The sequence below is a fragment of the Leopardus geoffroyi genome, chromosome C3 (assembly GCF_018350155.1).
Source record: "Leopardus geoffroyi isolate Oge1 chromosome C3, O.geoffroyi_Oge1_pat1.0, whole genome shotgun sequence".
Taxonomy (NCBI): domain Eukaryota; kingdom Metazoa; phylum Chordata; class Mammalia; order Carnivora; family Felidae; genus Leopardus; species Leopardus geoffroyi.
In genome coordinates this window covers 41245487-41268090 of record NC_059338.1, presented here as the reverse complement: position 1 = coordinate 41268090, position 22604 = coordinate 41245487, and the positions used below count along the sequence as shown (strand labels likewise).

Below are 22604 nucleotides of genomic sequence, written 5' to 3'. Positions count from 1 at the left end.
CCCCTCCCCTCCCCACGAAGGTCTTCGTCACGTGGACTGGGACCGGGACGACGTTCTGATCCTCCGCGTCCGAGGTGGGGTGCAGCTCGGCGTTGTGGGGCAAAGAGAACACCGAAGGGCTCTCCAGACGTTGACAGTCGACGATTTAAGACCCTGCTAGAATTTGTAAGTAAGTAAAATGTATATACAACTTTTACATGTGTTAATATTTGATCTGAAAGCTTCTTTAGAAAGATTTTTCCAAAACGATCCCTCCCCGCCCCCACCTCCCTACAGCAAAAACCTTAAACGGGGAAGGTTGGGGGCGTTTTTTTGTTTGTTTGTTTGTTTGTTTGTTTTGGTAGTAAAAGAAGAGAAGCAGAGTCTTGTAAACGTTAAACAGATTAAGGTGGGAATAAATGTTTGGGTTGGACTTTGAGACGAGAAGCAGAATTTCTATAAGGCTCAAAATGTAAACGGGATATCTGACTACTGCTGTGGGTGGTGATTACTCCCTTTACCTGCGTGCTTATTAGCAGGATCTCATCTATGTCATCTCAAGCCTTATAAAGTAGTGCCACCTCCGCGCCCCACCTTTTTAGCCTTAATGGTGCTAAAAAGGGCCAAGGTTGAAGTTTAGTTAGACGCTACAATTACTCATTTGTTTATGTATTATGTACGTATTCTCAGTTGTATTTCATACCTCTTGAGAAAGTTTACTCTTTTCTTTCTTCAAGAAAGTGTATAGTACTCCCTAAAAAAGTGGGGCAGGGAGTGAGAGGAAAAAGAAGAAAGTGTGTAGTATTCTCTACTTTATCAGTAGTGCTTGTTAGACTTTATACACCGTTACAGGAATGAGTTATCTTAATCTGATTCTATATACCACTTTTAGTTTTACCGGTTTTTAGACTTTAAAACATTTTATTTTAGATCTGTATGAGAAATCTTTGTCTTTTTTTTTTTTTTTTTTTTTTAAGAATTAGGGCCATGGAATCTATCCATATTTACCAGTTTTATTTTTTAAGCACATGATTAGCATATAAATGGTCAGTGGAAAATCATTTAATGAGAAAAGGAATTTCATGATAGAAGAACTAAAAATCTCAGGAGTCTGTATGGATTAGAATGGCTTGAAAATCTGACATTTGCTATGGAAACTTTTAAGTGAGCACCTCTTCTCAGTAATGTTTTTTATGCTGAAGGCAGAGTCCACAACTTGATTACCAGTTTTGTTGCTGGTTTATCACATAACCATGAATGACTCATTTAAGCTCTATTACATTTGTTTTTCTTACTAGCATAGAGATAATACAAGCCTGAGAGCTCCTATAACTCATGAATAGAGTAACTTATGAACTTAGTTAATAATATTTGAGGATTATTGAGTATTTTAATAAGGTGTTGTGTCTTGTATATAATTTGTTTTTGCCTAAGAAGTTATTTTAAACTATACCATGGAAATCTACGTTTCTCTGAAATGCCTCTTGAATTTCCAAAGGGGAAGTTTGCTCAGAGACTCCCTATCTGCTTCTGCTGTTACTCATTTCGCATTTAGAATTTTAATTGTGTTAAAATTTAATTAGTATTCTACATCTTATGACTACTATTGTGTCCCACAAGAGATAATTCCATAGAGTGACTATATCACAAGTTTTGTACAGCAAATCAAGCATTTTGTGAATAAAGAACAGTGTCCCCAACATTGGTTATAAGTATAGAATTTGGAGTGAGAGCTGTGTTTGAATTCCTGTTCTGTCACTGTGTGACTTGGGCAGGTTACTGTATTGCTCTGATCGCCTTTCCTTGTCTGCAAAGTTAGAGATTCATAGGGTTATTTGGAGTATTAAATGGGATAGTTTAAGGACCCAGCAGATGGGAAATTGGGCTTTTTCCTCTTTACTAACACCATGATTTTGGTAATCAAAATAGGAAGAAAATCCACCTATAATTATAATACTTCAAAAGATTAAATTGTGGGGCGCCTGGGTGGTTCAGTGGGTTAAGCATCTGTCCGGCTCAGGTCATGATCCCTGGTTCATGAGTTCAAGTCCCTCATGGGTCTCTGTTGACAGCTCAGAGCCTGGAGCCTGCTTCATATTCTATGTCTCGCTCTTTCTCTGCCTCTCCCCTGTTCACGGTCTGTCTCTCGAAAATGAATAAACATTAAAAAATTTTTTCAAAAGATCACACACACACACACACACACACACACACACACACACACACCCCCTCTCATTTAGCCCTTGATCGTGGGCATGTGTAATGTGAATGTAATAACCTTTTTTGCAGAAAGTCAAATTTAAAAGATTGGTTAACTTCTGAGAGTTTTGTTTTAGTTCTGTAAATAAAGCTGTCTAGGTCTGCCTTTATTCTGATCTAGTGAAGAAACAGCATAATTTTCTTTTAACACGGTTTCCATTTGCTCTCCTCATTTCAAAAAATACAATCTCTAGGCACCTCGGTGGCTCAGTTGATTAGGTGTCCAACTTCAGCTCAGGTCACGATCTCCTGATCCGTGAATTCCAACCCCACACCGGCTTCTGTGGTGATACCTCAGAGCCTGGAGCCTGCTACTTTGGATTCTGTGTCTCCTCTTCCCCTGCCCTGCTCGCTTGTGCTGTGTGTGTGTGTGTGTGTGTGTCTCAAAAATAAATATTAAAATAATTAATAAAAACCTCTAGTGACACTTTTATTTAATAGTTTTTGAGGGTTTCTTGTGTGCCCTCATTATGGCAAATGCAGCTCGTTAACTCTTACAGTGCCTCTTTCTTCTAGGTAGTGTTACTCCTTTTTGTGGTTAAGAAAACGAAGGCATAGAGAAGAGTTCAAGCCAGGTACTGGAGCCGTCGGTCAGGCCTAGGCAGTCTTACTTCAGAGGAGAGTGCTGCAAGGGGTTTATTTTTGCAGCTTCAGTGTGTGGATTTTAGGTCCTTTATGTAGATAGGAATTGATCCTGGAGGCTGACCTACAATTTCTCTGTATATAAAAGTAACAATATTTGTAACTACTGTGACCACATTAAAAACAGTTTTTACGGGAAAATGATGAAGAATAAGGAAGTGTTGAGTGCCTGAACAGAAGAGGCATTCACCTATAGTTTTATTAATTGTATCAATGAAAGTATGATTTATATACAAGATGAATTATTGAGTAAACTTTTTTTATTAGAGATAAACATAGGGTTTATAGTGCCAGAAAACTATTCTTTAAAGCAGTGTTTCTCAGACTTTGTGGTGAAACATTAGAATGATCTGGTGAACCTCTTAAAACACAAACTCCTGCACCAGCCTCTCAGAGATTCTGGTTTAAGTAGGTCTGGGGTGGGGCCCAAAAATGTGCATTTCTAACATGCTCCAACATGACACTGATGATTTCCAGTTAATAAGTTTAGTAAGGAAACAAATACTAGTGGTGGCTGTCAAAATTGTTGGCTTGAAGTGAAACTGGTTTTTGAACACTATCTTTTGATAAAAAGAACTAGGATTTTTGGAGACATAGTTGACTCCAGGGCTGGGGCAGGGAGCCTGGAACATCTTGTAGTGCTTGAAATTCAGGAAATGATCAAAAAAGTTGAGGGTCCTGGTTGAAGGCACACAGGAGCCAACTTGAAGGAGCTCCTAATGGCCAAAGTTGGAGCAACAAAATGAATGCAAAAACATTATATAAACCCAAATTGAGGATCATCAGACAGAATAAGTGACCATTACTTTTCAAAAAAGTGTCAAGGTCACAAAGACTAAAAGGTCACAAAAGACAAGAAACTATAAATTACAGATTGAGGAACTGTCTCAGTTTGGAGACGCAGGAGAACTAACAATTAAATGCAATATGAGATCCCAGGTTGTACCTGGAACAGAAAAACAACATTAATAGAGAAACTATTGAACAGTTTGTAGTTTAGCTGATAAAAACCAATGATTCTTGGTTTTTATAATTGTACTTCAATTTTATGAGATGTTGACTTTGGGAGAAACTAGATAAAGGATGTAAGAGAACTCTGCAATATTTTTGCAACTTTTCTGTAAGTTTAAAATTAGTTCATGGGGTGCTTAGCTGTCTGTCAGTTGGTAGAGTGTACAACTGTTGATCTTGGAGTTGTGAGTTTGAGCCCCACATTGGATATAGAGATTATTTAAAAATAAAATGTTAAAAAATATATATCATTAGGGTGCCTGGCTGGCTCAGTCATTAGAGCATGTGACTCTTGATCTTGGGGTTTTGAGTTCAGGCTCCATGTTGGGTGTAGAGATTACTTACACCTCTTTAAAAAAATAAAATGTATTCAAAATAAAAAGTTTAATACAAATGTGTTGACTTAGTGTAGATAGTAAAGGTGATTAGTGGAGTTGAGCTAAAACTGGGAATCCATTAGTGTACCCAAATATTAGCAAACTCTTTGATCCTTTGTGCTTTGCTTACTGCCTGTACTTAGTCCACCCAAATCTGAACTACAAGTCAGGGGAGTTGGGAGGGACTAAGAAGGGTAAAAAGGATAAGAAGGAAAGGAAGTTTCTTTACTCAGAAAATATGTATGATATTTGAACTGTTCTAGGCATTTAGTCCTTATTTAAGAAACAGTTACCTAGGGGCGCCTGGGTGGCGCAGTCGGTTAAGCGTCCGACTTCAGCCAGGTCACGATCTCGCGGTCCGTGAGTTCGAGCCCCGCGTCGGGCTCTGGGCTGATGGCTCAGAGCCTGGAGCCTGTTTCGGATTCTGTGTCTCCCTCTCTCTCTGCCCCTCCCCCGTTCATGCTCTGTCTCTCTCTGTCCCAAAAATAAATAAAAATAAACGTTGAAAAAAAAAATTTAAAAAAAAAAAAAAAAAAAAAAAAAAAAAGAAACAGTTACCTAAGGAAGTAATTGGAGTACTTTTTTTTTCTTTCTTTAGTACTTCTTCAAATTCCCTTTCAAATATATGAAAGTACCAATTAATAGAAATACTGGGAAGTTGTGGGAAATTCTGAAAATAATACTAACATATTATGACAACAAATATGGTACAGAGGAGTGGGCAGGACTTAGAAAGCCTTAGAAATTTAGTTTGAAATACAGACAAATAGCTGGTATAAGTATAGAAATACCTAAGCTTGGCACTGAGTCTCACTATTGAATGACTCATATTAACCTTAAAGGTTTGACTGCTGGTGTTTGAAATTGAAACTGTAACGGAATTTGAAGGATGGCTTTTGGTCCATTAGGGCAAGGTCAGTTGAAATGTACCAATAAATGCCTAAAGCAGTTGTTCCCCTTTAAGGTATGCTAGCAATCCATACATACACCTGTTTTATCGGTCAGTTCCTGGGGTGAGGGGAGAACACTCTGCAGCTGTTTTCTAACTCAGGATCGAATTTTTTTTTGTTCTCCCGTGTGTTCTTCATAAGAGGGAACAGTGTATGTGGTAAGTAGCACTGAAATTGTCATCCATATGTCTTCCCTACTGATCTCAAGACTGCCAGCTTAGAGCTAGTTCCTCACAAAACAATCTGAAGACTTCTTTAAGGAGCATTTATTTTCAAAATAAATTTTTAACAGAATTAGTTTAGATTATGTGAACTTAAAAAGAAGTTCCTTTTTATGCCCATACTCCTTAATCTCCTGTCATCTAAATTCTAAACTAGTTACAAAATATGAAACTCAAAAGATTTGAGTTTGTGTGTGAAATGTATCAGAGATACTGTCTTCTATAAAAAATAGACATTTTTGATTATTGGTTAGCCTTAGAATATAATATTCCATGGGAAAAAATATTCAAAATAGGAATTCAGGGTTTAAAGCATTTACATTTTTTGTTTTTTGTTTTTTTTTTTTTTTAATGTTTATTTTTGAGAGAGAGAGAGAGAGACATCCTGAGCATGAGTGGGGGAGGGGCAGAGAGCTAGGGAGACAGTCTGAAGTAGGCTCTAGACTCTGAGATGTCAGCACAGAACCCGACACAGGGCCCAAACCCACGAACCTTGAGATCATGCCCTGAGCCAAAGTCGGACACTTAACCGACTGGGCCACCCAGGTGCCCTTGTGTTTCTGTCTTTTGATTTTATGTATCATGTGGAGAGTTAGCTAAGGCTGTAGTCTCAGGGATATGTTTTCCTGGAGAAGTCACCCCAATCCTGACTCAGTCTGAGACTTAGATTATCATATGATAAAAAGAATGAGACAATTCTTATCTGTCAAAGGCAGATTTGAGCTTGCTTCCTAACATCTATTCAGGAAATAGTGAAGAATAAAATAGAATCAAAATATTTAATGAAGGTAATTAGTATGTATTAAGCTGCCATTATTAGTAGATATACATTTCAGTGGATTAAATAGAGTTGCATTTTCATTTTTCAGTTAAAGTGCTGTTTTCTAAATTTTCTTCTAATAAAGTTTCAGGAAGAATTATAAATTTACTTTAGTTCTTACCAAAAAACCGGATTTGTGTTTTTCATTTGTATGACATTTATGCAATGGAGAAACTCTTTAAACTTTGGCTTTTAAAACTGTTGTTGGTTAAAAGATTTGTTTGAAAACCTTGCTTTTTCTGTGGGCCTTCCAGAATTTCCTAGGAACTCTACATGCAATCTTTTTATATCTATCTGAAGGCGTTTAGCCTTTACCCAAAGTATGGTTTCCTTTCTGGATTCCCTGGACACATAGAAGTCCTGTAAGATTTTCTTTATGTATCCATAGTTCGTGGCTTTGGGCCTAATACATGGTTGTTTTCCTCAGGAACTTAAAAAATTACGTTTAATAATCAGAGTAATTAATGGTGGTTCTCAAGGTATTTTCAGTATTTCCACAAGCCTAATAGTAATCATATTTACTTTAAATCAGCTACTTTTAACTTAAGCTAATAATGGAATTGAGGAAGGAAACAAATCCAGAATATCTAAATCTTTCCAACTTGATGATAGAGGAATTTTGACTATTTATCTGTAATTTAAAATACTGAAAATTGGGGCGCCTGGGTGGCGCAGTCGGTTAAGCGTCCGACTTCAGCCAGGTCACCATCTCGCGGTCCGTGAGTTCGAGCCCCGCGTCAGGCTCTGGGCTGATGGCTCAGAGCCTGGAGCCTGTTTCCGATTCTGTGTCTCCCTCTCTCTCTGCCCCTCCCCCGTTCATGCTCTGTCTCTCTCTGTCCCAAAAATAAATAAACGTTGAAAAAAAAAAAAAAATTTAAAAAAAAAAAAAATAAATAAAATAAAATAAAATACTGAAAATTACTTAACCAGGGCCAGTAACACTATCTTCTTTCTTTGTTAGAAGTTCTGATTGGCAGATTGACATTGGCAGATGTCTGATAAATTTTTTTAATGTTTATTTTATTTTTGAGAGAGAGAGTGTGAGCAGGCAAGGGGCAAAAAGAGAGGGAGACAGAATCCGAAGCAGGCTCCAGGTGCTGAGCTGTCACCACAGAACCCAACGTAGGGCTTGAACTCCGGAACTGTGAGACCATGACCTGAGCTGAAATCAGACACTTAACCGACTGAGCCACCCAGAAGCGCCAGATGTCTAATTGATAAAAATGAGAAAATGCAATTATTACAGGAATGCTGATTGTTTAGACATCCTTCCAAAATGAGATCTGAGGAAGGGTGTGCTAGGAATAAAAATTGCATTTGGTAGTAAAATGATTGGGAACCATTAACACGTAATGGTTTTGAACTACGTCAGATTCCTTTGGGAGTCTAAAAATACCTCTTTCTAGGAAAAAAACACGTGTACATAAAACATTTTGTATGTAATTTCAGTGGATGCAGGACCCCCTAAACGTATCCTAGATCTTACTGTGTGAAAGTGGAAAATTGCGATAGGTGATTTTCTCCACCCCTACCTCAGTATATACACACTGTTGAAGAGGCTTCTTAAAGCTTAACTGTTGCTACTTCAAAAAGGCTGTGTCTTATAGTAGCTAGGAGTACAGGCTCTGGAACCAGTCTTCCTGGATTCAAATACTTATTTTTCTGCAGTGACCTGTGTGACCTTTGCAAGTTGCTCAACCTCTCTGTTTCCTTACCATAAAATTGATTATTCTAAGGATTACATGAGTTAATACACGTAAAATGCTCAGAAGAGACAATGGCACTCAGTGTTAGTTATTGTTAGTAAGCATTATTATCTTACAGAGGATTACTATTGAATACCTGGCCAAGTGAGGTTCTCTGGGCTACAACTTACTTAGAAGAAGGGTTCCTTTTTCTAATTTAGTACAAAAGCACCATATGAAATAATGTCCCTGCGAAACGATGCATGTCTTTATGGGAGTATGCCTAGGTAAACTTTCTTTTCCATATCAGTATTTAGGTAGGTCTCATTTCTGTGAAGAGAGAGTTGTTTACAATTTTATAAGAAAAACTAAGATCTGTATCCTTCTGCAAGGCTTTTTTTGGTCCTCAGTATATTAGGCACCCTCTGGGCAAAGTAACTGCTGCGCTCTTCTGGTCCACAATGTGAAATTTTGGTTCTGCCTATTAATCTCTTTTTCTAGCCCATTAGTATTTCCACTCTAATCTTTTTAAAAATTATAACATTGAATAGAGATTCTGTAAGCAATTAGGTTTTATGATACAGTGAACCTTGTGCCTCCAAAGAGTTAAAAAAATATTTGTGACAATATTTGAAATGTTCTGTATACCCTTCCCAATCCCATCCCCTTTTCTCTCCCGTCAAAAGTAACAATTCTCCTTGTGCTTGTGTTTTCTTTTTAGCTTTATTGAATATTTATTCCTAAATAATATATTGAAACTTGATGTAAATGAAAATGTATAAGTTTGTGTGGGGGGGGGGGGTTCTACTACTTTCAGTGTTTTTAGGTTAATGTTCTTGAGTTTCATCTGTGTGTATATGTACGTAATACAGGCATACTTTGGAGACTAGTGAAGATTTTTTACCTACCACTGCAGTAAAGCATATATCTCAATAATGTAAGTCAAATCAGATTTTTGGTTCCAGTGCATATAAAAGTTATGTTTATACCTTAGTACGTTAATGATGCAATAGCATTATGTTTTCTTTAAGTGTACATACCTTTATTGCTAAAAAATGCTAACCATTATTTGAGCTTTTAGTGAGTCATAATCGTTTTGCTGGTGGAGGGTCTTACCTTTATTTTTTTAATATAATTGATTGTCAAATTGGCTTACATACAACACCTAGTGCTCATCCCAACAAGTGCCAGGAGGGTCTTACCTTGATGTTGATGGCTGCTGACTGATCAGGGTGGTGGTTACTGAAAGTTGGGATGGCTATGGCAATTTCTTAAAAAACAACAGTGAAGTTTGATGCATCCATTGATTCTTCCTTTCATGAATGATTTCTTGGTAGCATATGATGCTGTTTGGTAGCATGTTACCCACACTAGAACTTCTTTTCAGCACTGTAGTGAATCCTCTTCAACTGGGCCACTGCTTTATCAGCAAAGTTTATGTAATATTCTATATCTTTTGTTGTCATTTCAACAATCTTCGCAGGAGTAGATTGCATCTCAAGAAACCATCTCTATGGATTGCTTTGCTCATCCATAAGAAGCAACTCCTTCATCCATTAAAGTTTTATTATGAAATTACAGCAGTTCACTCACATCTTCAGGCTTTACTCCTAATTCTAGTTCTCTTGCTGTTTTCTACCACATCTACAGTTACTTCTTCCACTGAAGTCTTGAACTTCTCAGTCATCTGTGAGGATTGGGACCCACTTCCAGAATCCTGTTAATGTTGATATTTTGGCCTCTTCTCATCAATCAGGAATGTTGTTAATAGCATCTAAAATGGTGAATCATTTCCAGAAGGTTTTCATTTTACTTTGCCCAGATCCATCAGAGGAATCATTCTCTGTGGCAGTCATGGCCTTACAAAACATACTTTTGAAATAATAAGACTTGAAAAAAAAAAAAGAAAGAAATAATAAGACTTGAAAGTCTAAGTTACTCCTTGATTCATGGACTGCAGAATTGACATTGTGTTAGCAAGCATGAAAGTAACGTTAATCTCATTGTACATATTCCTCAGAGCTCTCGGGTGACCAGGTGCATCGTTAATGACCAGTAATATTTTGAAAGAAATCTCTTTGAGCAGTAGGTCTCAACAGCGGGCTTAAAATATTCAGTAAGCCATATTGTAAACAGATGTGCTGTCATCCAGACTTTGTTCCATTTATATAGGAAAGACAGAGTAGCTAGCATAATTCTTTTTTTTTTTTTTTTTTTTTTTAAGTTTATTTATTTTTGGGACAGAGAGAGACAGAGCATGAACGGGGGAGGGGCAGACAGAGAGGGAGACACAGAATCGGAAACAGGCTCCAGGCTCTGAGCCATCAGCCCAGAGCCCGACGCGGGGCTCGAACTCACGGACCGCGAGATCGTGACCTGGCTGAAGTCGGACGCTTAACCGACTGCGCCACCCAGGCGCCCCGCTAACATAATTCTTAAGGGCCCTAGGATTTTTGGAATGGGGGGAAAAGAAGCCTTTTGCTTCAACTTCAAGTTACCAGCTGCATTAGTCCCTAACAAGAGAGTCAGCCTGTCCTTTGAAGGTTTGAAGCCAGGCATTGATAGTCTCTAGCTGTGCAAGTCACAGATGGCATCTTCTTCCAATAGAAGGCTGTTTTAATCTACATTGCAAACCTGTTGTTAGTGTGACCACCTTCATTAAGTAAGTTAGCTGGATCTTCGGGTTCACTTACTGCAGCACCTACACCAGCACCTGCTTCTTCACGTTGCACTTTGATCTTACGGAGACGGCCTCTTTCCTTAAACCTCTTGAGCCAACCTCTACTAGCTTCAGACTTTCCTTGTGCAGCTTCCTCACCTCTCTCAGCCTGCATAGAACTAGACAGTGAGGATTTTGCTCTGGACTGGGCTTTGGCTGGAGGGAATGTTGTGGCTGGTTTGATCTCCTATCCAGACCACTCAGACTGTCTCCGTATCAGCAGTAAGGCTGTTTCACTTTCATAGCACTTGTGTGTTCACTGGAGCAGCATTTTTCATTTTCTTCCAGAACTTCCTTCACTTTCACAACTCTGCTGTTTGGTGCAAGAGGCCTGATTTTCAGCCTGTCTCAGCTTTCTACATGCCTTTCTCATTGAGCTTACTCATTTCTAGCTTTTGATTTAAATGAGAGATGTGCAACTCTTCCTCTCACTTGAACATTTGGGGATCATTGTATGATTATTAATTGGCCTAATTTCAATATTGTTGTGTCTTAGGGAATAGGGAGGGCTGAGGAGAGGAAGAGAGATGGGGAAACAGCCAGTCAATGAAGCAGTCAGAACACACACAACATTTATTAAGTTCAGTGTCTTACATGGGTGTGGTTTCTGGCACCTCGAAACACAGCGGTAACGTAAAAGATCACTGATCATAGATCACTGTTACAAATATGATAATAATAATGAGAAAGTTGAAATATTGTGAGGATTTCCAAAATGTGACACAGAGACGTGAAGTGAGCAAATGCTGTTGGAAAAATGATAGTGATAGACTTGCTTGATGCAGGGTTGCTGCAAACCTTCAATTTTTAAGAAATGCAGTATGTGAGAAGCACAGTAAGGAAAGTGCAATAAAACAAGATATACCTACCTCGATTTGTTTATCCATTTTACTGTTCATAGTCATTTTGGCTGTTTGGCTGTTACACACAGTACTACCGTGAATATTTACATTCATGTTTTCAAATGCAGATGTGCAAATTTTCTGGGTTGTATACCTAAGAGTGGAATTACAGAGTTCTAGGAAATGCACACCTTCAGCCTTATTAGATAATGCCAAATTAATTCCAAAAGTGGTTGTACTAATTTATGCTCCTATTGTTAGAGTGTAAGGATTCAAGTTATTTGTATTTACCATTTATGTTTATTGGGCACATAAACATGAGTACTTCTCTGACACATAGTACTTTGTACGTGGCTGTGCAGTTCCATACAACCTTATTTACTTGGGTAAATAAAAAGCCAAAAAGCCCTATTCTCAGGGATTTTATGTTTCAGTACAGACAAATGGCTAAAATGTTTACTATATCAAAATGGAAACAACAAAGCAAGGAGAGGGGACGTTATCTCGGCTGCTCTTGGATCTATATAGGGATTCGAGACTCAGGGGATGAAGTACCACTCCGAGGCCCTGGGCTTTATTTAGTGGTCAGCATAAACAGAGATACAGGTATGATGAGCATGGTTGGGCCTGATGCTTTCAAGCTGATAATGTCAGTGAAGTTGTGGGTGGGGGGTGGGAGTGGAGTTTGAGAATCTTGCCAGGAGCATTTCAGGAGGCCCTCTTCACCTATCAGTGGTAAGGCTTAGGAATGAGGGAAGAGGCTGGTGATAAGTAATCTTACTCTGAGCACTTAGTGCTTTGGGGTCCCTTTTTGACTCTTGGCCCATAGTGGTTTAGAGGATCAGGGGAGAGGCTGTCTTGTCTGAAACATGAGGAAAACTAGAGTTCTTGAATTCAGGAATACTTGGGTCTCTAGTGCTTTGTGGACTCTTGAAGTTGAGAAATGAAGGTTGGGGGAAGGGTGGGTTTATTTTGAGTACTTGGAGCTTTAGGTCTGGCTCTTGACACTGCCAGTGGAGACATGGAGTCCTGGGGGAGGGGTGGTTTTACCGAGAGTGTGCAGTCTTGTTGATTGTCAGACTTGTTGATTTTTGCCAGTCTGGTGGATGTGGAATACTGTCTTGTGCTTTCAATTGCATATTCCCGTTTCGTGCCAAAAATCCACAATTTCTTATCTTTTCAGTGTTAGACTTAGCCATATAACTCTACTAGTGACTTTTATGTTGAGCCCCACGATTGTGTGGCTTTATTCATTTGTTCCATGTACTAGACCTGCAAGGTTTCCCAATTCAATAACTGAAACTTACTCTGGTGCTCTTGTCAGTGGACCCTCAGGTGTTCAGTGTTGTCACCATAAAGGTTGTTAAGTCAGGATCCCTGCGTCCCTTCTGTTGTTCACTTCGAATGAGGAGCTGAATTGGTAGCCCGCACCCATCCATTGTTACCTAACCTCAAAAAGTACATCAGTATATTTACTGACTTTCTCACCTCATCTGGGGCTCCCATCAGAATAGGAGCCCTGTATTGCAGCACTGTCAGAAACTCTTCAGTTACCTTTTAAACTTGCCATTTTAAAATCTGAGTATCACAGCTACCGTTGATAGTCTGTAAGGAAGATGCTTCGGCCAAACCACAACTAAGGCTTTCACTCCTCTACTTTTCAGGCCAAATCTTTATATAGTCTTAGCACTCACACCTTTCCCTGTGTCTCTTAGTGCTCTGACAGGATCAAGCCTCAGAACTCACAAAACACTGCAGAAAAACAAGGTATATGTTGTACTCTGGCACATAGTACTTTCTAGGTGGCTGTGCAGTTGTTCCATACATCCTAGTACCCGACCTTATTTATTTGTTGCCTTCAGTGTCATGAAGGAGTATAAAAATGATGATAGTATCTATAAATTCCAACTTATTTTCTAAATATTTTCCAAGAATTGCTCAGGACTATTGCTCAAGACTATGCCTGACTTGCCTTATTAAACATTATAATGCGCATAAACCTATAAAGATAGATGTGGGTAATAAGACCTGTCCCTCGTGGTTTCTTTTTCAGCCTTCAAAAGGATTGCCTCCAACTTCCTATAGTTAGCTTTTAACGATATTTCCTGATGATTTTGTAAGCATTTTCCTGGATGGATTGAAGTCTTTTGTAGAAAGGCTGTCACCATTGTTAATGTTATCCCACACATTACAGGAATATCATATATGTCACCCATTTCACAGAAGAGATACACAAGAAATCTCAAAGTTTTACCAGATTAAACATGATTATACAGACTTTATTATTACTAAAATGCAAAAGGAGTTAGCAAAAAGAAACCTAGTCCTAAGAATACTAAGCTAATACAAATCTTAAATGAACCAAAACCCTTCCTAGTGCTCAAAATAAGCATAACTCCCAACAGATACATTGGTTTGAACCCATATAAAATTGTCATGGAGAAACCCACAAGACAATTCTCATCCACCTTGACTGGCTCAAATGATTTCCAAATGCATGTTTCTAATAATATTGTGAGCAACTCAAAGCCCATATGAGTCGTCTGAAGTTTTATCATTTACAGGTATGTGAAGCATTTCCAGACCCTCCAACCAACTCAACATCAGCTACTTCTCTGTGTCCTGATTAAGGTCCTCCCAAGAAAGACTTCATTGGATCCACGCTCAAGAGGACTCTACCAGGTTTTCCTGACCCCCCCTCCATCACTGTAAAGTGCCAAGGCGTTAAGACTTGGGTACCTGTGTTACAACAACAAGTGCCAGCGCCCACAGAAGACCCATTGGACCTGTCAGCTCCTCTGTTTCACCAAGCAGACGTAATAATTTACCAGCAAAGCAGAGTAAGCCAAGTGCCTCTGCATGATACCACCAGCTGATAACACACAAGGAGAAATAACTAATTTAGACTAGAGCCCCATCTTTTCTTGAGAAGCTGGGATTTCAAGGAACTATTCTGAGATCTGTGCTGCTAATAAGCGACTGACAACATTATAGACGAAATCGGTCCCTGGGTTCAGAGACTGAGTTGCAATTGAGTGAAAAACAGACAACGAAATCTTGAAGAATTGCACGGAGGTGCAAGCCAAATTTAACTCTGGTTGCCAAATATTTTCAGACTGAGAAATTGCTAAACCAGACCTGTAATAGGACTGGTTATTTGGGTATCTGTGTCATTGTTGCCTCTTACTGTTACATTGCTTTCTGTGTTGTTTTTCTAGGCCCAGATGTTCTCAGATAATTCACATTGCCCTGACTGTGGACAACAGTGGTTCCCTAGTTTAGAACTAGGCCATTGGTTGTACCAGACTGAACTTGTTGAAAATGAATGTTACCAAGTATTCTTAGACCGTATTAACAGAGCTGATTATTGCCCTGAGTGTTACCCTGATAACCCTGCTAATAGAAGTCTTGTTCTTCCTTGGTCTTTCCCACTTGAGTGGGCTCCCCAAAATCTTACCAGATGGACCTTTGAAAAAGCTTGCCACCCATTTCTTCTGGGTCCTCCACTGGTTAGAAAAAGGATCCATGACTCTAGAGTAGCTGGTTTTAACCCTGCATTGCAGTTAATCTTGACCAGAACAGATAAAACCTTGAACAAAAAACTTGGCCAAAACAAATAACTTCTTAAACATTCAAAATCATGGAGACTCTAGAGTTTTGTACTCGTAGCCCAAGGAAGATGGAAAAAAGACTCCTTTCTAAATATGATATAGACCGTCACTGCCTTGGGGACCTGCTTATTAAATTGTTGGATCTGCTCCCATGGTCTACACATATTTTGTTCAGCATGAATTTAGTCAGTATTCCAGCCAGACCATTCATCTAGAACCAGTCTAATCCATGTTCCCTATGTTTTGGAATTCGCTTACCCCTCCTAGAAAGCTCCACAGCCTTATTGTGGACATATGACAGGGTAGTCCTGGAGGAGAGGCCCTATACTGTATGTACCATAATGATACTTCTCGTGATAACTTTTGTGGGAAAGCATCCCTAATAGCTGGATTGTAGATTATTCCAGTAAAACAGCTAGATATTTCAATAAGAAACTACATTGTTCTAAATTCCATCTCTTATACATTAACCCGTGGTAACACTTACATAGGTTATACAAAAACGTGCAGAAATACCATTATCTATATTCACTTGGCTCTGCATAAGCAAAGACTATCCTGTCTTTGTGGTGACTGAACTTAGAATGTCTTCCCCTGGAAATGGAAAAGTACTTATACTATGATATGAGATAGATGATGACAGGCGGTATCAAGCTTGACTCCATAGATACTATGAACAGTCTAGGGGAAGCATCTCTCTCAGAACTGAGAATGTTTTGCTGGACATTGACCACATTCTGGTCTTCACTTGTTTATGAGAATCATGGAACCACAGTATAGGAGAAACGTAGAAAAATCTGTTGAAAACATCTCAGAGGCCACTGAACAATTGTAAAATCCCTCTTGAGATACTAGATAATTCAGTGCTTGTGTAGCGGCTCAACAATGTTCGTAAGGTCCCAGGCTCTTTCTGTTCTTCCCCCCCTGGGATCCTTATGGAAGCTTTTTGTCCTTATAGTTGTTTCCCCAGTGAGTACAGTGTGGCTGTTGCTGTTACAGACATTTCATTCCCAATCAAAGGCCAGAAGTAGGATACAGAATGCTTTTTCCTTTCAAGTCTTTTTTATTTGGGGAAAAAAATATTTCTCCAAAGTCCCTTGCAGATTTTCTTAAATCTCATTAGAAGGTACTGGTTCACAAGAGAGCCTGAGAGGCCTGGCAAAGGGGGATGGGGTGAGCAATGCCTGGGTAAAATATATTGTGTCCCCTAATAAAATCAGGGCTCTTTTAGGAAGGGATAAGCGAGGAATGGCTATTGGTATGCGACAAATGCCTACCACATGTTGTGCAACCTGAAGTTGTTATTCTGTATAAAGGATGTACCCTGGAGATCTACCCTGTATCTGCCTTATGTCTATCAAAATGGAACTTCTCTCTTGTTACATTGCTGAATAAAGTGTGTGGACTGCTATATTGAGTGAAGACTAGTTAGTTTATCATTAACCCTTGGTTAATAACTCCCTTCACTATCCTAAAGCTCTTTCTAAAAAGTGAAGTTTTATTTAGAGGTATTGCTTTTGATCAGTATTATTGTCGCCTAAATGTTTTCAAACACATACTGACAAACACTTTACATATGTGCAATTTTAAGTATCGGCAAAATGTTTTAACCAAAGATGGTTTTAACTAATGTCTCCTTTAAATAGTAGAAAAAAATGAAATGGATATGTACTGTTGATTTCCAGACTAATACCTAGATGAGCTTGTGAAGATACGCAGATTTCTTGATCTCACAGAAATTTTGATTCCTTAGGTTGCTCTTGGGGCCCAGGAATCTGCATTTATAAATAGTGCTGCAGGAGATTCTTATGCAGGTGCTGTATGGATACTTTGAGAATTACAGTGGCAGCACCTCTGTGGTGTTTAGTTATCTGGCTTTAAAAGGAAGGAAACTGAATACTCACAATACTGCATGGTAGTGATAATTATTGTATTTTGCTAGTGACATTTAAAGAGGTTTCGTGTCAGACTAAAGGTTGCTGTTGATATTTCTGGTTATAAGTCAGTCACATTTTTCTCGAAGTACAAATATGTTCTAAAATTAATTCTCAAGACAAATGATCTAGAGGGTTATCCAACATTTTAGATTATGTGAGCCGAATTAATCTACTTCCACACTGTGGCAGAGTTGATACTGCTACTTATATATAATGGTGGCCATTTTAAAAATGACTTTTATGAATACTTCCTGTTATTTGATGGCAGACTTAGGAGTGGAAAGTTAAAAGAAACATGCTGGGGTAGCCTGGGAAAGAAATATCTACTGAAGAGGAGGATATCTTGGGTTGTGGGTGACTGAGTTAAGACCTCTAAGTGATAGGAGAAGGAAGCCCAGGCAGGCAGGAAGGCATAAAAGAATTGCGTGGAATCCGGAGTTATGTGGCAATCAGCATGCTACATATATCTGTAAGAGTGAGATGAGCCATATGCCCTTCCATCTCTTCAGTCTTTGACAGCCCTTGATTCTCCATGGAATCTTAACACAACTTGAAAATTGCTTATTACAGAGGAAAAACAATGGCCTTTGCAGCCAGTTGACCTGTGTTCATCTTCGAATTCTGGCACTGTTAAATGACTTTGGGCATTTTAACCTCTCTCTTCAGTTTCTTCATCTGTCAAATAGTGCAGTAATAACCTACCTCATAGTGTTCTGGGGTTGAATGTGATAATATATGCCAATCATATGGCACATAGTAAGTCTTTAGGACTAGAAAAAGTATAGGAGAACAGGTAGAACTCAGAAGTGTAGGGATAAGGATAGAGCCTTAATTTTAGAACTGGGATTAAATCCAATTGTTAGAGCTCAATCCTGAATTACCAAAAACTTCTTAAGTCCCTTCCAATGAAGGACTCCCTTGATCTTGGTACTGAGGTTGACGTTGTAGTTGAGTCCAGTGATGTTAGGTATAAAGATGAAGAAGCCTACGGGGATGGATGCTCTCAAGGAAATCCTTGTCACATTTTTTAGGCCCGTTTACAGTCATAATTGTGGTTGATGTAATTGCTGTGTGATTTGTTCTATCACCTGAGACTTTCCACAACACTAAAATAAGCAGTTTGAGAAAATTTGAAGGATATGTGCAGAATCACCCAGGTCATATGTGCTAGAGTCACAATTCAGACCTAGATTCAGGGTACTTTGCAGTATGTTCACTACAAGTTGTTTTTTTAGTGTCACGGTTAAAAGCTTGGGTCCCACCGTCAGATTGAGTTCAAATCCTGACTCTACCTTTACTAGTTGTGTGTTCTTGGGTAAGGTTCTTAACCTCTCTGTATGTCCACTTCCTTGTCTGTAAAATAGTAATAAGACTATTAATCCATACATCATAAGACTGTTGTGAAGATTAAATGAATTAATACATGAAATGCTTTGGATGCTGCTCAGCATAAAGAAGACGCTCAATAAATGTTAGCTATATATTTTTGTTGTAGATGTTTCATATGTTGTAGCCATGGCAGAAGTATATATTATTTGAGGGCCAAGAGAACCTGATTTTTATCCCTAGAGCCTAAAATGACAGGATTCATTAAAATAAAAGTGTTTAAAGGCAGAAAAAGGTACATATACTTATTGGGCCCGGACTACCATACATTTGTCATGATGGCATTTATGTCTAAATTACCATCCTAGATTGACTGACTGACACTCTTGTATCTTGGCTGCTAGGCTTCTAATTCATATTCTCTCTCCCTCCTCCTCACCCCCCCCCCCCCCCAATTTACCACTTAGTGTTGCAGATGCCAGTGCTTCCTGGTACTTGCCTCTACCTTCTTCCCCAGGTCTCTAGGTCTCCGTCCCCTCCCCTCACTGGTTCCCATAGAGGTTACAGGATGAATAGAGGTTGGGTGAGGTCTTGCTGCTCTCCCAGCCCTGATTTTCTTCTCAACGGCAGCTTTTTCTTGTCCTGTCTCCTTTCAACTGGTTATGACAAAGTGCATGGGAGGCTGTCGTTGAAGTATACCTCTGTAACACAAATTCATTGCTGTGAGCTCAAAGAGTTACCATTACAGGCTTTGCCTTTTGATTTTTTTCCTCACAGAGCTGATCCATTTTATTACTCATTTAACAAAAGTATTAACTACATCAAACATATAGAAAAATCCAGAAAATAACACTCACTAGGTACTCAGATCTAAAATACGTTAACATTTTGCCACATTTGCCTCCATTGTTTTTTTTTTTTCAAGATACAGTTGACACAGTTGAGACCCATTCTTGTCCTCCTCCTATTCCTGCCCTTCCCTCAGCAGAAGCAAGCACCAAATGGAAGTTTATGTGTATCCTTTCTGTTCATGTGTTTAATTATTTTATATCTGTTTAAGCAGTGTACAGAACAATAAAAGAATTGACTGCTTTCAAAATTTTATTATTCAGTAACATCAGTAACATTTATACATAAATGTGATGTGCACCAATTTGTAGAGTTTCTCTTCGACACTTAATTTTGTATGTTGGAGTCTGCTGAAGTTGGTTGTATTGCTGCAGTGCAAAGGTCATGCGTTACCGGACAGTGAATATATACCCAGCAGTCACCATTACCATTGGTGCAATGAGATGGAACAGAAAGGATACATCTTAAAAGAACACAAGGCAGCCACATCTGCAGAGGAAGCAGTGAGGCAAATTCGTGTCCTTGTTTACAAAAGTCCCAGGATGTGGAAATTAAGGAAGGCATCCCTCAGCCTACCATCTGGAGCATTTTCCATAAATGGAGACTAATCTGTTTAACCTGTTGCAAGCCCACATTGAGACTGTTAACGCAAATTAATACAAGTCTTGCTGCAGGTTTCAGGGTCACAGGGAAGTGCAAAAAGTGGAAAAATGGATCATAACCTCCACATATGTGGGACATTGAAAAACAACATTTTACAATGGAACTTTTCAGGGATTCACTGAAAGTAAATCTTTTGTGCCACGTGAAGCACACAGGTCTTCATCAGTTCCTTTTTGCCAAAGATCCATCAAATGGAAATGATGGTATAATCATGGACACAATGATGGAATGGTTTTTCCCACAGCTGCAAAATCTCCAACATCCCCATTTTCCATCAGGATGAGGCTCTGCCTCACTTCCATTATGCAGTCCAGAGTTTCTTAATGTACACATTTCATGGCATGGACTGGATAATGCTCAAAAAGTTGACCTGCCTCTGGAATATTGGTCTCCAGATCTCCCACCATGTGACTTCTTGTGAGGATGTGTCAAGAACCCCTGTGTTTGTACCACTTCTTGTAGCATTGAGGGAATACCATTTCAGCTATGAACAGTGTGATATGTTTGTTACAAAGGGCCTAAATGAAATGGGCTACAGGAACGTGTGCCTTGTGACAAGAAAGGTATTTACTGAGCAGTTTTAAGATTAGAGAAATCCCTGTAATGGTTCCTTTTGCAGAGTGTTTATTGGCTGCATCCTAGTTAGCAAGTAATACATTTTTGAAAGCGTTCAGTTCTGTTTGTTGGAAACCAAATTAATTGAGGGTATCCTACATGCAATAAAATGTACAAATTTTAATTTTGATGACAAACGTTAACTACCTTAATAAAGATACGAAACACTTTACTAAACCCAGAAGCTTTCCTCATGCCCTTTTCCAGTGAGTACTCCTTCCCCCAGTAACCACTTCTATGTTTTCTGTCACCATAGACTACGGTAAATAACCATTTGCCTATTTTAGGACTTCATATAAATGGAATCATTTGGCAGATACTCCTATGTGTGGGTCTTTTTTCATTCACATTTCTTAAGATATATCCATGTCGTGACTTGTATCAGTTCATATTTATGCCATTTGTTCTTCTTTTGAATCACTCTATATAGTATAAGTTTGTTTCTTAACTTGCATGTAAAAGTTACTGCACTTTTACAAATTTTTGAGATATGTAATTCATTGGTTTAATTGCTATATATAATGTTACATTGTAAGAATATGCCACAGTTTTTCTTTTAATCCTCTTTCTTATTCATGGACATTTTTTGGTGGTCTCATTTTTTCCCTCATTTTAAACAATGCTGCCACAAATATCAGTGGGCACTTGAGGGAGAGTTTGTCTACAGCCTGTGTCTAAAAGTGCAATTGCCAGTTTGTAGAATCTGCGTGTCTTTCTTGTCTTTACCAGATAATTGCCATATTGCTCTCCAGAATTGAATAGCAGTTTACCTCATTGCCAATAGGGTTTAAAACTCTCTGTGTATCCATATCCTCACCAACACCTGGTGTTGCCCGACTTGTTTGCCAGTCGGTGCTTGTAAAATGGTATTGTATGTCATTGTTTATTTATTTTGCATTTCCTTAACCACTCTTATTGATTCATTAGACTGCTAGGTTTCCTCTTCATTTAACAGTTTGTTCACCTCTTTTCCCCATTTATTTTTTCATAGCATTATCTGTCTCTTACTGATTTGGGGGAGTCTATGTATTCTGGATATTAATCCCTTGCTGATTTTATGTGTTGGCTGATATTTTTCTGGTCAGTGAATTTATGTTTTAACTTTGATTTTGATGATTTGTATAGAAATTAACATTTTAAAAATGTGATCACATTTGTCAGATTTTCCCTTTATGGCTTGTGTATTTTATATCTTGTTTAAGAAAACCTTGAGGTTATAAAGATATTCGGTATTTTCTTCTGAAAATTCAAAGTTTTGCTCTTTATACTTAGGTCTTTAATCTGAAATTGACTTTTGTGTCAGGTGGTATGTAGAAATCTTAACTTTTTTTCCCATTTGAGTTGTCACTTGTCCTCAAACTACTCATTAATGCGTTCTTTCTCTTTTGTCACTTAGCCAATTTCCTTTATGTATGTATGCATGTATTTCCTGGCTCTATATTCTGTATATTCTCTTTGTCTGTTCTTGCACCAATGCCCTTATTGTTCTTATTTCCTATAGGTTTATAATAAGTCTTGATATATCTGATAAAGATAGCCAGCCCCCCTCCTTCGGAATTACCTTAACTCTTCCTAATCCTTTACTGCTCTTTGTGAATTTTAGGGTCAGCTTGTCCATTCTGTAAGAAACAAAACAACAATCAAAAACTTGTCTTAAGATTTTGTTTTAATTTACAATGAATCCGTAGATTAGTTTGGAGAGAATTGACATTATTGGTTTAGAGTCTTACTGTCTATGCACGTAATATATTTCTCTACTTAGGTCTTCTTTATGTCCTTTAATAAAGTTTTATGCTTTTCTTTCTAAAGTTTTTTTTTTTAGTACGTTTTTATTGAGGTATAATTTACATAGCATAAAACTCACCCCACTCTATAAAGTTCTTGCATATATGTTGTTAGGTTTTTTTACCAGGTACCTTTTAATTTTTATTTTGAGATACCTTATAGTTATTGTGTGATAGCCTGTTTGCTTTCTAAAATTTTTGTCCTGGTGCATAGGAAAGTTTTACCTGTTGTTTTCTCGGTTTGGGCTGGCAGGAAAAAATTGTCTTAAGAAATCTGAAAAAGACTGAGGACCTTTTATTTTCTTTCATGAACT

General features: G+C 38.4%; 2 protein-coding genes and 1 pseudogene across 6 annotated transcripts in view; 2 read left to right on the top strand and 1 right to left on the bottom strand.

Moving 5' to 3' along the window:
• Positions 1 to 22604, top strand: part of LOC123584896 (torsin-1A-interacting protein 2-like) — a 40655-nt gene that overhangs the window by 5944 nt on the left and 12107 nt on the right. Inside the window, exon 1 of one of the 4 annotated variants that reach the window (XM_045452549.1) lies at positions 62 to 165. The exons of 2 other annotated variants lie outside the window; for them this stretch is intronic. The gene's annotated coding sequence lies outside the window, so the exon portion shown is untranslated. Of the gene's footprint in view, positions 1 to 61; positions 170 to 22604 lie in introns of those variants that run through there. One more of the 4 variants, XM_045452550.1, reaches the window with a different exon arrangement.
• Positions 53 to 16527, top strand: LOC123584898 (torsin-1A-interacting protein 2). 2 transcript variants are annotated; one of them, XM_045452552.1, is made up of 2 exons: positions 53 to 165; positions 14070 to 16527. In XM_045452552.1, the coding sequence occupies exon 2, from the start codon at positions 14730 to 14732 to the stop codon at positions 15123 to 15125; it is 396 nt and encodes a 131-aa protein (XP_045308508.1). In that variant the 5' UTR covers positions 53 to 165; positions 14070 to 14729; the 3' UTR covers positions 15126 to 16527. The 2 variants fall into 2 exon arrangements, with proteins under 2 accessions (XP_045308508.1, XP_045308509.1); XM_045452553.1 differs by having other exon boundaries at positions 58 to 169.
• On the bottom strand, positions 9143 to 11114 carry LOC123586570 (annotated as a pseudogene).

Excerpts from the sequence above, each read along its gene's own strand:
- LOC123584898 (XM_045452552.1), top strand. The coding sequence starts at position 14,730 with ATGTTCTCAGATAATTCACATTGCCCTGACTGTGGACAACAGTGGTTC.